Source organism: Mchenga conophoros, linkage group LG14, assembly GCF_057382185.1.
Source record: "Mchenga conophoros isolate Kocher_MC1m ecotype Shallow Benthic linkage group LG14, M_conophoros_male_GT1.1, whole genome shotgun sequence".
NCBI lineage: Eukaryota > Metazoa > Chordata > Actinopteri > Cichliformes > Cichlidae > Mchenga > Mchenga conophoros.
Genome location: NC_140539.1, coordinates 33489374 through 33505333, shown reverse-complemented (window position 1 = coordinate 33505333; position 15960 = coordinate 33489374). Strand labels below are relative to the sequence as shown.

The window sequence follows — 15960 nt, the reverse complement described above, 5'->3', positions numbered from 1 at the left end:
AATATATAATGTGCATATAATGCATATAATCTGTACATGCACAGATTAATTAATCAAGTGCATATATGACCCGGAGTTGTCAATTTATTATTTCCTTTTATTTTATTTTCAATTAAAGTTTCAGAAGTTTTGATTTTGATCGGCATCATAAAACCTATCTGTTGCTGGGTCAGAGGCCTAATAATACATTCTTTTAAATTTGTATTAACTTGGATTTTCGGTAAAAGTTAACAGGCATTATAGTTTGAAATTGGTTGGCAGAAGAATGAAATACAACGAGAAAATAATCAAATTTTCATGTGATTAATAAATGAAATTGGAACATAAAATATAATGCTACGCTGTAGGGTTGGTAATGTTTTAGCACACCGAGTCTACACATTAGTTCTTCCAATTCTATCAAGTCCAGCCACTGAGACTGAATATGATATTGAATATACTATGGCAAGAGCCAGTGAAATATTGCAAATTCATTATATGTGAAGGGCTGCTTTGGAGCCATAAATGTTGAGAATGAGATTGAAATTGAAAAGTTCTTTGGAACAAATATCATAAAACTCCTTTTCCATGCATAGTGGGCCACAATTCAATAACCCCACTCCCTTTCTTCATTCATTTTATCACATAAAAAGTGTCAGGTGCATGTAGTAGAAGGTGTAATTATGGTTTCTCAAATGTCAAGCGGGTCATTTGTCCTGGTGCTCATGTACTTTAAAATGCATGTGGAGTCGTGCTACACATGCTCTGATATGTTTTGATGTGTATTCAAGTTCAGCTGTGGATGTGTGATGTTCAAATGCAATGATTGTGTATTTAACATTACCGTATGTCACCGTTCTCTTCACGCTGCTGCTAAGCGGCTCTCTTTGTATGCCTGCAGACTTTCCTGTTGGTTGTTTATATATGTATACACTGTTAATCTCTGTGTAAAAAGTAGTCAGTATTGCCTTCACTTGCACAATATTTTGCAAATCGTTGCCAGAGTCAGAACACAGTTTGGAGAAAGAGCTTTAAAGTATGTCACCCCCCTTTTTTTCCTGGAATCATTTACAGAAGAACCTGAAATTGGCAGAATAGATTTTCTTTGAGGGGTTTTATATCATTTTTTAAGGATCAAAAAATGGTTCTCTTGGTCAGTGTGAATGCTCCTGAGGATGCGTTTGTTCTCATATTATTGCATGTGAACTGGATGCTGTATTTGCTTGCTCGTTGCTTGTTGTGTGTCAGTTATATTTGCTCATTTATATTTGTATTTGTTACAAATGCTGCTTCTATCCTGGCCTTGGCTCTTGAAAAAGAGATTTTAATCTCAGTGAGACTTTTACCTGGATAAATAAAGGATTTAAATATAACACATATTTTCCTTTGAGAAAAGTAAAACATTCAGATAATATTCGTATTGCAAACACCCATTTAATAAGACAGATAACAGTAAATCCCTTTAAATGATGATGTTTTTCTTTGTTACACTTTTTTTCTTTTTTGTTTATTACCATCTCTGACACATCATCCTAGTAAATGAAAATAAATAGCCGGCTTAACATACAGATGAATAAACAAAGGAAACGTCCTCTGGCGATGGCTTAGAACAGAGGTGTTAGTCATAGTGGCACTTAGCAAGACTGATAACATGTTATCACTTGTGTCCTTCACAATGTGTTTGTGAATTGTTGAGCGGATTACTAATTCTTGAGGACAATAGTAGGAGTCATTTTGTCTCTTCTGCTGGAGAATGTTTGTTTTTTGTTTGTACGTCATCTTAATGTGCTGTTTGTGTTTTCGTATAAAGCTAATATGTCACCTACAGACTTTTCCTTACATTCCCACATCTTCCAAGTATCTGCGACATATTAAGACAAATTAAATTGCAATCTACCAAAGTGCTAACCCTAGCTAATCTTGCTCATGCTTTAACCCACTGTTTTTGTAGGGATTCAAAATATAATTATTAAGTTGTGTGCTTTACAGCTCTGTCAATTAAATAGTCTTATTAAAATAACACTGTATAAACTTAAGGTTCATGGTTAAAATGATTTTCCAGATGGTGTGCACAATGTGCATTCCACACCTAAACACTGCTTTGATTTAACATACTGTTCATTTTAAGAGGTTTAACCAACACAAATCTCTAGGAAGAATACATTTATAGCATATAATTTTATCCTTCAGTTGTTACTCTTATTTTGAAAAAATTGCAGGTGAAAGAGGAAATGGGTGCCTAAATTATTTTTATTTCTTTGTTTGTCTGTATATGGGCAACAAAGTTGAACAAATCGCCATAACATCAAATTGTTAAATCACTGCAGTCTGTTTTTGTGTCCACACTGCAAGACGCAAAGGAATAATAGCAAACTGGAGACCAACCAGCTATTGCAATACCTGCTTCTAATGAGTACAATTTCTCTTTCTTAACCCTTTTCAGGTGTCATGGGTGAATATGAGCCCAAAATTGAAGTGCATTTCCCTACATCTGTTCTGGTTGCCAAAGGAGTCACTGTCAGACTGGAGTGCTTCGCTCTAGGAAAGTAAGTAAACAAGGACATATTGCGCAAATATTGGTAGTTGTTTATTACAGCACTATCATATTAATCACCAGGAACAGTAAAGTACAGCCTATCGCTGCTCTGTTGCTGAGAGATCCTTTAGATAACCCTGCCTGTGTTTTTTTTTCTTTCTTCCTTAAATTACATTATTCCATTACCTGAATGGGAAGCAGGCATATCTTGTCTTCAGGCAGTATGTTAAGTGAGTGTAGAGAAGTGCTGCATCGTAGCTTGGCTGTTAGATGGCATGTTAGTGCATGGTGGGGGGGGGGGACTGAATGGGGAATTCAGCCCTAGGGACCCATGTGTTCTTATAATTGAGAGCCCTAATGTAGCTGTGTTTCCTGGGTGCTTTCAGGGTCCGTTATGAATGTAGAAAGCCAAGGTTATGTGTTTGGAAGGGAAAAAAAGGGAAATTGGTAATAGTTGTCTGCCAGGAGGGAACACTCTTTATTCCACAGAGACTAAATCCAAACCACTCTCCACAGTTACTAAAGTTAGTGCTACTGGCTTCAATATTGCCTTTTGGAATATTTATTTTCTTTGTCAAAGTTCTGAAATTGGGAAAGACTTTATCTCTAAACACAGGTAGGCTAGATGACGAAAAGTGGAACTTTATTGGTAAAATCAGTCTAATCAGCAAGATTGCAAAACCATTGCAGTGGTGTTTTTTTTATGACACAAAATAATTCTGGTAATAATTTATCAGCTTTGCTCTTTATTTAGTATTTATGCAGTATAAATTATTCATTCCTATCTTAAGTGCAAACAGTCTCTAATCTGCGGATGACTAAGGGCCTCATAATTGTTTACTTTGATTTAATTTAATTATCCACATTATGGTGGTCATTCCCTAAATATATAGACACTGTATTATAATCTCACTCCCCTTGGCTTTTTCTATCAAGCAAAGCAGGAGTTTCTGAACAGTCTGCTTGATGGGAAACCCACTGAACAGCCAAACAGCTTGAATTCTTGCCCTGTGCCTCCCTCAATGAAGTAATTTGTGCATGATAGCTTTCAGTCAGACAGTGATCCCAGTGACTTACCCTTTTACGCAGAGATGAATGATTTATCAATGCACCCCATTAAGAAATGCCAATCTTTATATAGCACTGAAAATGAAGTTAAAATGGGTTTTGTACTCCTGTTGATCAATATGTATGATGGCACTGCTATCTAGTACAGGGCAGAAAAGCTCTTTGTGTGAATGCCAAAGCTCCTTGATGTGATTGTCTGAAGGGCGAAGAGAACAATGAGACAATGAAAACAAAAACAATATGAATACTGCTCTTAACTTGAAGGAATTTTGAACTATGTTCACATCATGAGCTATTTTAGTGATGTCTGTAGGAATTAATCAAGATTTTTGTTTAACTGCACCATGTAGAATTAGTAATCACTGTGGTTCCTGAGTTCCTTCATCCATAAAAAAGGTAAATTACAGCTTTGACTAGAAATAATAAGCAAAATACATATTACAGTTATACAGTAATTCCAGAGTCCAGTGACTTTGAAAGAACCTTTGAAAAATAATTTCAAAGGTATTTTTAAAAGCAGAAATTTAGATAAAGTAAAAATCTAACTAATTAAAAAGACATTTTTGGTTTCAAGCTCCACTCATAAATATTTGGCCTTTTGGAAGTTTTTATCAATGATGTGCTGATTTTAATGTTGCCTCCCTGAAAAGTCTGAGGCCTTTTTGATGTTCTCTTAGAGAACGCTGTGGACTGAGGGAGGCCTTTGGATCATAGTCATGAGTGATGGGAAGGTGGGCTGGCAGATTAGTGCAGCAATAGCAATAGGACTGTTGTGCTGAGGAGAGAGTTGAGACGAAAGGCAAGGCTTTCAGTTTACCAGTCCATCTTTGTTTCAACCCTTACCTTTGATCACAAAATCTGTGTAATGGCCGTAAAAATAAGTTCAGAAAAACAAACAGCCAGATAAGATTCCTCCGTAGGATGGCTGTGCTGAACTTTAGAGATATGGTGAAAAGCTCAGACATCCAGAAGGAGCTTGGATTAAAGCCTCCGTGTCAAAAGGAGAGTTAGGTAGTTCAGTAGGTTAGGTAGTTAGGTTGCCTCCTGGGTGCTTTCCTCTGGAGGTGTTCCAGGCACACCCAGCTGGGAAGAGATCCCAGGATAAACCCAGAACCCACTGACAGATTATACATCTCATCTAGCTCTAGAACACCCAAGGATCCCCCGGGAGGTACTAGAAAATGTTGCTAGAGAGAAGAACATGTAAAAACAATGCTCAGCCTGTTATTACTGTGACCTAACTTTGGATAATTGTACATTAGATGGATTGATAATTATAAATGCCAGAACCACGCACCCTCAAGTTGAAATCCTGCCTTCACAGGATCATCTATAAGTAACTCTGGAAAGTGCAATTCTGTTAGCTGCTTTTATTTCAAGGGTTACTAGACTATGAAGTTCATTGTAGTTCAAAAAGCCTTGTACATTCGATGGGTTACACATTCAACCCACTCATTTCCACTTAAAATATAATATGTAGCATGTGTTAGAAGGTTTCATCCAAATTGCTTTAGAGTAGTAGATATACTTTTTAGTTTCAGTGATCCCAGAGGGAATCAAGCTCTTGAAGCCCTGCTGTTAAAGCTGACCACTTAGTCAGCATGAAACTGTACCTCTTAACACAGCACATTTTATACTCTCTGTGCTGTTGTTAATGTTTGTGCTCTGATACAAACGTTAATAAAAACACCTTTGTCTTTCGTTTGGATACTTCTTTTAAAATGGTTTGGAAATTTTTTTTTTTAAAGAAGAAATTGAGAGTTAGCAAATTAGCTAAATAGTGAGGCATTATCTAGGAGTCAAGTTCTTTATTATATTTTGGTATTAGATTTAATTTTGCACCTTTATTATGGAACAAGTCCAGATGAGGGCGCATCAATTGTGTGGATTGCTAATTAATATGTAATCTGCAGAGCTTGCCTTTAGGTACATTTTTCAATTGAAAACCATAACACCTCACATAAACTCCAGTGTGTGACTCATTCAAAATGTTAGGGTATGAAATGCTTACTTTTAGAGTTTGATGAAACAGACCACAATCACCAGGGTTTCAGAGTCTACTGTCTACCTGTCTGCAGCTTCAGGAAGATGCTGACAGGAAGACTTCATACAATGAATGAACCTGTTCCCTTCCAGTCCAGCAAACATGTGCAGGCCCAGTGCTTATTATTCAGTCTCCAAAGCAAAATCCTTCCATGGACTCAGGAAGTTTTACCCCCATCGTCCAACCTCTCATAGTCCCTACAGATTTCCTTTGTTATCTGACTTGTCAACAGTTTAGTTGGAGCAAAGGTCTCCAGAAAATTGTCCATCAATAACATACAATGAAGTGCATCACAGCAACTCAATGGCATATTCATGAATACTGATTAAGTCTTTGTGACTCTTTCTAGTAAAGATAAGAGTATACTCATGTTCAGAAATCTGGGGTTTTGGTAATTCTAACATGTTCTTTCTGGAAACTATAAACTATTCCTATTCACAAGTCACGAACATCACACGGAGGTTCTGTCCAAAATGAAAAAGAAACATTTGTTTAATAAAACGTGATATGAATCCTAATTTGAGTCCATTGCAGCTCAAGGGAGTAACATTTCTGTCTTGACTAAATGATTGATGGGTTCAGTGGAGCTTTGTATGGTGTCACTTTTCTATCTTTCACAAAACTGTCAAATCTAGTCATATAGTCACTACTGATACTGTGCTTATACATAGGATGACATTCACTCTCTGCATGTGCAAGTAATCTATCAAAGGGATCTTTAGGGGAATACATGAATAAACAGGCGTTGATAATGGTTGCTGGAATATCAATTATTTAAAAAGAAAAAACCCTGATCTTGTAATAACCTCATTTGAATAATGTCCCTTTTCCTCGAATGTCTGGTATCTGTTATATCTATTATATATATAATTACTGTAACAAGTGAGACACATCGTGGGTGGTCAAAGGGTCATTGTTTGATATGCAGAGCAGAACATTAAATTACTATCATGGGTTTTCATGACTTATGTGCAAATGAAAGATGACAGCCAAAGTTGTCTTTTACCTCAAGATCTTGATAGAAATTATACAGCATAGTGATGGAACTAATTATTCAATCCCCTGCTGTATTTAGAAACACGCTCAATTAAATGAGTGAGTTTGTTCATCAATAAAATAAATAAAATGAGCAGTCTCTAATTTTTATGGTAGTTACAGAGAGACATGATATGAACCAAAAATACAGGAAAAAACATGTAACATGAAAAAGTATTTGATCTGCCACAAACCAGCCAGAATTCTGGCTTCCACAGATTGGAATCATTCAGTCAATTATAAATACTCCTAATCTCAGTGTGTATGAAGCACATCTGTCCACAGAATCAATTTTTGCCTTTCCAACCTCTCAACCTCACCTCACCAACCTCTTCACCGCCAAAGGAGCTGTCAAAGGACAGAAACTGTAGACCTGCAGAAGGCTGGAATTAGGGCTGTTCGATATAACGATATATATCGGATGACGATATAAAAACATCTATCGTTTCGTGGTGTCGCAAAATAAAGTGTTTACGGCAATATTTTTTCATCGTTTTGATGGTCACTGTAGTGGCTATATTAATTTCTTAAAGTTCTCTCTTTCTCTTATATTTAATATAACCACACTACAGACGGACAAGCGCCTGTTTTTATGCGTTGTGGTTAGCAACAACAACGGTAACAGCATTACTATGGCGTTATTTTTATGCCACTATTCTGAGCACACGCAAAAGAAATTTGCAGGTGCAAGTGTTGCATTTTGAGGAGAAATTTATTTTGAGTGAAGAAAAGCTATTTCAAACACTGAAATACATTTTTTTGCACGCAGCAATGAAGTTTGTTCACTCAAATTTAGCTTTTCTTTGCTCAAAATAAATTTCTCCTCAAAATGCAACACTTGCACCTGCAAATTTTTTTTTACGTGTGCTCAGAATAGTGGCACCAAAATAACGCCATACATCGCGTGTCCGCTTGTTTATGTTCCACATAAACCTTTCACAATAAAGCTCAAGATCCTGTTGAGACTTTTCAAAATAAACGGAATCACGTGAAAGAGCAGATTATTTACGGATGAGAATTAAAAAAGAGCCGCCAGGTGCTAAAAAATAAACCTTACACGCAGACGTTAGGACAGGCTTTTCCCCGCAGCACGCCGTGTAATAAATACTCACAAAGGAAACGGCGGCCTTTACAACTTATGTCTAAAAATGTATCGTTTCATGCATCGGTTAAAACACTCGACTCCAGGTACATGACGCGCAGCTGAAAACACTTCCCGCAAGACGAGCTGCCCGAGATTCACAGAATTTACAGAAAATTTTACATTTTTGTGATTTATATCGTTATCGGGACGATAGAATTCTTATATCGGGATATGAGATTTTGGTCATATCGCACAGCCCTAGCTGGAATGGCCTGCAAGAAGGTGATTAATGTTGCTGCAATTATTTAGAAGTGGAAGAAATATAACATGGTCATAAATCACCCTTGATCCAGAGCTTCATACAAAATCTTGCCTCATGGAGTGTTGATGATCACGTGGTGAATCAGCCCAAAAAATATGGCAGGAGTTTCAGAAGACAGTTGGGACGATACCCACCAAGAACAGCAGAGGTAACACAAACTGCGTTGTGATGGATTTTAGTCTTGCAGTGTCTGCAAGGTCCCCCTGCTAAAGCTCTTTACATAAAGTTTGTATTTGTATACATTTTTATGAGTCAAAAAAAGTTCAATGCAAAAGCACCATAAAGATTCTTACTTCAAACTTTTAAACCACTTGTTTTCATCATTCAAAAGTCAATGATCATTAAAGAGGGATATCAGTGATGGAGAGTTGAAGATGCAAAAGGTTTAAATATCTTTTAAAGCTTTCACAGGCTGCATATATTTAAAATTTATTAAAGACAAGTCCTAAATTTCTTGGAGCATTTGAAAGTGTCATTACAAGATCATTTATCTGTGAGTATATGGTACATGTTATTCTAGTCCCTTTTCTTAAGGAAGCCCTGAGTTTGAATTTCTTTAAATGATTATTTCTGAATTGAATCATGATCGTACTGTATGTAATTCTGCTTGTACACTTTATACTGTAGTTCAGTATTATTTATGCTACTGTATTACATGCTGTGGTGTGCCATGCTACTTTCTTCTTCTCGCAGCCCAGTGCCAACCATCACGTGGAGGAAGATAAATGGCAACATCCCCAAGAAAGCAAGACTCCGTAAATCTCAGGCTGTGCTAGAGATTCCCAATATTCAACTAGAGGACTCGGGAACTTATGAATGCAAAGCTGAGAATCCAAGAGGAAGCACTGCTTTCAAGGGACATCTGCAGGTCTACAGTGAGTCTAAGTATTTTTACATGTTTTTGTCTTCACTGGTTTAGGGAAAAAAATGGCACATTTTGATTATGTGGTGTTGGCAAACACCCCACCACTACCACACACACACACACACACTCCATTATTATGCATTATCTAAGAATGTGCTTGTATTAGAACAAGTGTTCATTCATTCCAGGAATGACAGTCTAACCAGCAGCTCTGCTATTTTGGTCCTTCTGAATTTCTTACTCATTTTTCATAAAGTAATCTTTGCCACTTAGTGTTTTCAAATTGAAGACTGTTCCTTAGGAATTTGCTGAACAGCCCGTGCTATAATTATGTATTGATCTACCCAAGATAATCCAAGAGCAAGGATTCATCACAGCAAGGAATGTGTTGTTTTGTTTGAGCTGAGAGAGAACTTAATAAGTGTGTCTTCTTCTAAACTACATCCCTGTTCATTTGATGCTTAATAGACTTCTGTGTTTGCTCCCAGGTGCATAATTTGATTTTTTTTCTGTATTGTTTATATTATTAACAATTATTATTTATTTATTGATGATACATCTCATCTAAAAAATACTGAAGAACTGCAAAATTTAATCAAGAATTTTCATTATCTGTTTTGTATTTGTGTATGATTATTCATTTTGGGGTGAATTTCACCTAAGAACAGTTTTTAGTTTTCTAATAATGAATTTCTGCCTGGTTTGTCGCCTTCTGTGATCATAAACTTATCTTTGAGGCTGCATGACTCCCAGTTCCTCAGTATTTGTGCCATGTGCTAGGCCCAAGATAATGGACTGCTTCAACCTTGGTAGGACACGTTTTCAAGGCCCTGTTCTTCTTGGCAACCTCCATTCTCTTGACATCACAAGGAGAATAGTGAGCCTAATTTGTAGCAGCCTCACACTAAATGTAATTTACACAGGTTAGCTGGTAGTTTGCACTTTTATTGTGAGGGAGACCTTTCTGACCATAATCATTCAATCAAACCACACAAAAAAAGTATTCTACTGAAGGTGCCATATGGAAAGAATAGAACGTGCTTGGCATGTTATTGTGAGAGAAACAGCTCAATAATGCGGGTGTCACACTGTCTGCACACTGCACAAGAAATAAACCACAGTGAAATGTGCACCATTTAAGTTGGGAAGGTGTGTCATAGTATACGCTAATATGGACATTATTTGGAGGATTTAATTTCTTAAACAAAAACATGCCAGAAATATATGTATAAGCTTTGGCTAAGCTAAGTAAAATATATTTAAAGTGAGTTCTAAAGCCAAAAACATCATCAAAAAGTTGTCACAAGAAGCATTACAACTTTTTGGTTAGACACACACACACACACACACACACACACACACACACACACACACATATATATATATATATATATATATATATATATATATATATATATATATATATATATATATATATAAAAACACCCAGCACGCCCCTGCGGGCGGTTTATCCTTCAAGCTCGGGTCCTCTACCAGAGGCCTGGGAGCTTGAGGGTCCTGCGCAGTATCTTAGCTGTTCCCCGGACTGCGCTCTTTTGGACAGAGATCTCCGATGTTATTCCCGGGATCTGCTGGAGCCACTCGCCTAGCTTGGGAGTCACCGCACCTAGTGCTCCGATTACCACGGGGACCACCGTTACCTTCACCCTCCACATCCTCTCGAGCTCTTCTCTGAGCCCTTGGTATTTCTCCAGCTTCTCGTGTTCCTTCTTCCTGATATTGCTGTCATTGGGAACCGCTACATCGATCACTACGGCCGTCTTCTTCTGTTTGTCTACCACCACTATGTCCGGTTGGTTAGCCACCACCATTTTGTCCGTCTGTATCTGGAAGTCCCACAGAATCTTAGCTCGGTCATTCTCCACCACCCTTGGGGGCATCTCCCATTTTGACCTCGGGACTTAAATGACAAATTAAAAAAGCATGAACATTTTTTTTGTATCGAAAAAATATCGAACTGTGACACCGAAGTATCGAACCGAACCGTGAATTTTGTGTATCGTTGCACCCCTAATATATATATATATTGATGTTTGCCTATAAGGTCTTGTTTGAGAGTGAAAGACATTCAAGCTAAAAGGGATTAAAATAAACTAGAAATACTCTGGATTTGTGACTCGCTGATTAGCATTTTCTTTCCCGCACAAGACTGACAGAATGTTCCTGCCCCAGTAAAAGGTTCTTGTATATTTTATAATCTTGTAAATGTACAAGAATTTAAAAAAGTCACAACCACAGATCAGAGGTGCAAGATGGAAAGAGACTAGAAGATAAAAAGAAAAACCTACAGCCTATACAGTGTTAAGATCTTGAGTTGTGAGAGAGATTTTCTGCAGTATGTGGAGTTGAACAGGAAATGTGGATGGAGCCTTGGGAACACAAGAAAGTAGGCTGTGGAGAAAAAGAGAAAAGTCTGATGGTGAGTCCCCAGGAAGGGCAGTTGCTTATTGCATAGTTTGCCTTGGTCTTGGACCAGCAGTGAAGTGGAAGGAAAGATAGAAGATTTTGACATACATGATACAAATAAGTGTAGCGAACAAACAAGCAAAATTGCTTCAGTGCTTACTCACTTGGGATTTGATTTGATTCAGTGCAAAAGTGCTCCTGCCTCTTGACATAAGTTTTAGTTCTTGATTTCCTTCAGTTACTATCACCTCCCTACAGTTTTGAGCATGTTAGCTTGACAATAACACAAAAACATGAAAGTGATCCCTACGAGAGTGGCTTTCTACACATCGGAGCCCCAATAAAAAGCTGGGCTTGAAATTTTTTTTCTTGCAAAATACATGCAAAAACAATTTGCATGGTCTGTAGTACTAATTAATATAAAGGTTTAATACACTTACTTCTTGTCCCCAAAATAAGCTATAGATCTGTTGTGCAGTACATGAATCAAAACTTCTCTTTTGCTTTTTCATGCTATTCTGTTTCATGTTACCAAAAACCATTAAGGAGTGCCCAGATTTGAGGACTTTTGTGTTAAGTGATAAACAACAAATAAAAAACATTAGTGTACATGAAAGAGAATGCAAAAACAAAAGACTTGATGGTTTTAAAGATTAAAATGCTCAAATTAACTAATTAAAACATAAAATATTACTGAGATTAATAAAAGCAACATGTACACAAACATCAAATACATGGCACATCTGATTTGAAACTTAATTTATAAATTAGTAATCGTAATAGTTTATTTTTAATCAGTGACTGATTTTATTCAACTCTAATACAAAATTCAGCCTTTTACGTTGTACGTTGACGATGTATTCATGCATGCACGTTCTTGTACCTGGTGTGCACTTCAAGGATACATTACTTATTCGTAATCTTTTTTTCTATCTTCAAGCCCTCCCGCAGTGGGTCAGAATGATTAATGATACTCAGATGGATAGTGGAGAGAAGCTCCAATGGGAGTGCAAGGCCATTGGGAGGCCCCGGCCCACCTATCGCTGGCTTCGTAATGGTTTGCCCTTGACATCGCAGGTACCCATTTTACTTCACAGTACCCTTTCTTTTGCTCTATGGAACATCTGAATCATCCTTGTGAATCTTCACATCGACTATATGCAGTACAATCCTGCAAATTATCTCCGCATCCAGGAGGGATATTCCTTTATTCTTTTTCTTTTTTTTTTTTTTGTTCCAGGGTCGACTTGAAATAGTGAATGGGGAACTGACCATTCACAAAGTGCAGCAGGCGGACTCGGGAATGTACCAGTGTGTTGCAGAAAACAAATATGCGGCCATCTACTCTAATGCTGAACTCCAGATTTTAGGTATCAGCTAAATGGATTTAAGTTGAGCAAAAGAATGTATCAAAAACAGAAAGGGTTGGTGTGAATTACTTTAATTATGTTACTTTCCCTTTCTGCATATTGTTTTATTGAATGTCTGCAAAGAATAAATTGCAGACATTCAGTATTGACAGTTGAATAAGGTACTACATGATAGGTAAGGGCGGGTTGCTGAAATGCAAGCGGAGAACACTGAACTGTGAGATGTGCTGATTGCCAATCAATGGTCCCTGATTTAACCCAGGCAGTGGGCGGCATGAATAAAAGAACGCCTCTTATAGTTATATTCAGTGAGGTGTCTGCAAGCATTAAGCTTAGGAGAGTCCTGAATAATTCTACCTTATTCTGAAAACAAAAACCAATGACTTGTAGGTATAGATTTATACTAATGGGAGCAAACACTAAGAGGAAGACATCAATGGTTTCTTTGATGGAGTTTAATGACTCCATTAGAATCTTATCTTCACTCTATCGTTTGTCATCAAAGCCCAGACTACATTACTTCTCCCATTACTTAGGAAAACAAATCTTCGATCCGGACATGACTTTCATCGGCCATTTATTAGTCAGTCATTACTATTATCACTTAATAATCACTTATAACCATTAATATATCGGCCTACATGGTCTATATATTGATGGTGAAGTTTTCTCATCATTTCTAACAGAGTATCAGAGTATATGTATCTTTTTCTTGTTGCTGGTTTGGTTTTTTGTACATAACAAAACCTCCATCAGAAGCACTTTAATGATATTAAAGGCCAAAGAAGCTGTGTGCTTTCTTGAGGCTCCTGGGTAAAAAACATAACAGTCATACTGAATAGCTGTCCACTGTTCTGTCTTGATGCAGTATTTTCTCCCTGTCATTTTCTATACTGGGACACATCTGTGACACCCATTCCCCTTTCATGTTTCCCCGAGGGACAGTTTGATTTACTGTCTGTATGGCTTGCCCTTTTTTGAAGGCAAGTCTGTGGCCTTTTGAAAATCTTACTGCAAGTGGATATGTTTTTTTTTTTTTTTGCCCAATATTTAAAAGATTAGTATAAAACCAGTGTAAAACAATCACTGCTCAGTTGATTTAAATTCAAAGGCTTGCCTGCAAGAACCAAAAGTGCTGTTTTTCTAAAAAGTTTTATCTGTGCTGACGAGGAGGTGCTTTTTGCCCTCCTTGGAGACAGAGTCACACTTGTGATATTTAGAGACTGTTGACGAATGTTTTCATAAGTATAACCCCCAGGCACATCTTCCTGGTGACCTGTGCTCTGTGGAGATGTCCACAAGCAAACACTATCAGGACAGATTACATGACTAATAACAGCCTGCAGATGAGCGATCACTAGAGGCTATGTGGGGGCAGCGGCTGCCCTCACGTCTGTGATCTTGTCCTCGATCCAGCTCTTATGGGAGCATGGCGGGTGAAGTAATACGGGTACTGCCACCAGCAGCTGTAGGCCTGCTCTTATTTTGATTAAAACAAATACGCACAGCAACTGCTCTGTTTTCTGCTACTTTCGTGTCTAGAGGGACCTCTGCCACTCAGACAGCTACTGAGGCTCAAAGACACAAGTGTCACAAGGAGAGAGGGGGTCAGCCTGTAGCTACAGATGGGATTGAATTGTCATTGTGTATAATGTCACCTATGAAGCATCATTCAGAATTTGAATAATCACAGTTGACTAAGCCCTGTAGCCTGTAGATGGCCTTGATTTGTAACTAAGCTATATGCTAGCGCCACAACGTTAATGCCTGAAGCCTTTTTCTTACAAAATTATTGCTTCATTTGTTTTTGCAAGGCACTTATATTAATTGAAATTTCATATATATATATGTATGTGTGTGTGATTATAATACATAGCCAAAGTGGCTCATTTCACAGTAAATAAAAGAATACATGTATGCATAAAAGCTCTCCTTGTAATACTTGTTATGAAAATTGTAGTTATTTGCAGTAAATTTCGATTAACACAGTGTTCTGAGTCATGATGTGCCAGCCTGAACCCTCTAGCATTTTTAAAATAATTACTTTGAAATACCACAGCTGAAAAGTCAGAACTGCATTATGCTTTTAACTTTTTTAAGTTTCAGCAATCGCACAGTAATTAAAACAGCAATAAGCATCAGGTATATGGGGTTTTTTTTGTTTTGTTTTGTTTATTTAGTTTTATTTCTTAAGTAAGCAGGTGAATTTGAAAACAGTTTCAGATGAAATAAAATAAAACAAGAATCCAAATTTCCACTGAACAGATTATTCAGCTAGCTTGTGGAATTTTGCTGTAAGTGGGGGCTTACATTCTGGTAGAAGATGGTAATACTGCATTTTGTTAGAAGTCATTTGATTCATAGATTGTTTTAAAGCTACATCCACGATCAAATGGCCCTTAAAATAAGCACTTAAAGTAGTGAATCTTTATTAAAGAAATATTTGTCGTTTGTCTTACACAGCATCAGCACCCGTTTTTCTCCCCAATCCCATACGGGTCATAGCCACACTTGGAAAAGATGTGTCATTAGATTGCAAACCAAAGGCATCACCCAAACCACGGATAACATGGAAGAGAGGAGACCGGAGGATAATACCAAATAAAAGGTACAAACATGACCACTCTCAAATGAAAGTAACTTTTAACATACTGGATATCTTATTTTGATCTTGTTTATTAGAATGCATGGAGTTTTTAAATTGTTTTTGTGCATTTGTCCCTTTACATGCAACTTGCAAGAACCTCAGAGCTAATAGCTCTGCTTAGGATATTTGAGTGTGTAATGTGTGTGTCATCATGTTAAACTTAGAAATGTGACATATGTTCAACACGGTGTATGGTGTGATATGGTTGTTTTCAAAAACCACTGTAGATACATGTCGTGTGCACTGTGTACAGGGGCTCAATGTTACAGGCGTGTCTATTAGTAGGGTAGATTTCTACTCTTAATTATGATTTTTGCTTTTAAACAGTATATCACCACAAGCCTAAGATTATGTACAAGTATTTGTGTAAAAACTAAGATAAACATGTAAAACACATAATCTATCTTAAGTAGAGCATCCTGTATAATAATATGTTGTTAGAAGTGTTTCAGTGTTTGGAAAGAAATCTTTTAGACTTGACAAAGGATTCATTTCCACTTTTATCACTGGGAGAGGCAGCATACATTTTCTTTGAATAGTCGTAGATTTACAGTGCCGCAGCTCTTTTTTGTAATAGAATCTG

General features: G+C 37.2%; 1 protein-coding gene across 5 annotated transcripts in view; it reads left to right on the top strand.

Annotated features, from left to right (window-relative positions):
* cntn5 (contactin 5) overlaps positions 1 to 15960 on the top strand; it is a 112609-nt gene that overhangs the window by 75398 nt on the left and 21251 nt on the right. For all 5 annotated transcript variants that reach the window (XM_085244051.1, XM_085244049.1, XM_085244047.1 and 2 more), the window contains 5 exons: positions 2423 to 2525; positions 8762 to 8943; positions 12301 to 12437; positions 12601 to 12730; positions 15194 to 15338. In XM_085244051.1, the coding sequence (XP_085100177.1) occupies positions 2423 to 2525; positions 8762 to 8943; positions 12301 to 12437; positions 12601 to 12730; positions 15194 to 15338 (697 nt within the window). The remainder of the gene's footprint in view (positions 1 to 2422; positions 2526 to 8761; positions 8944 to 12300; positions 12438 to 12600; positions 12731 to 15193; positions 15339 to 15960) is intronic.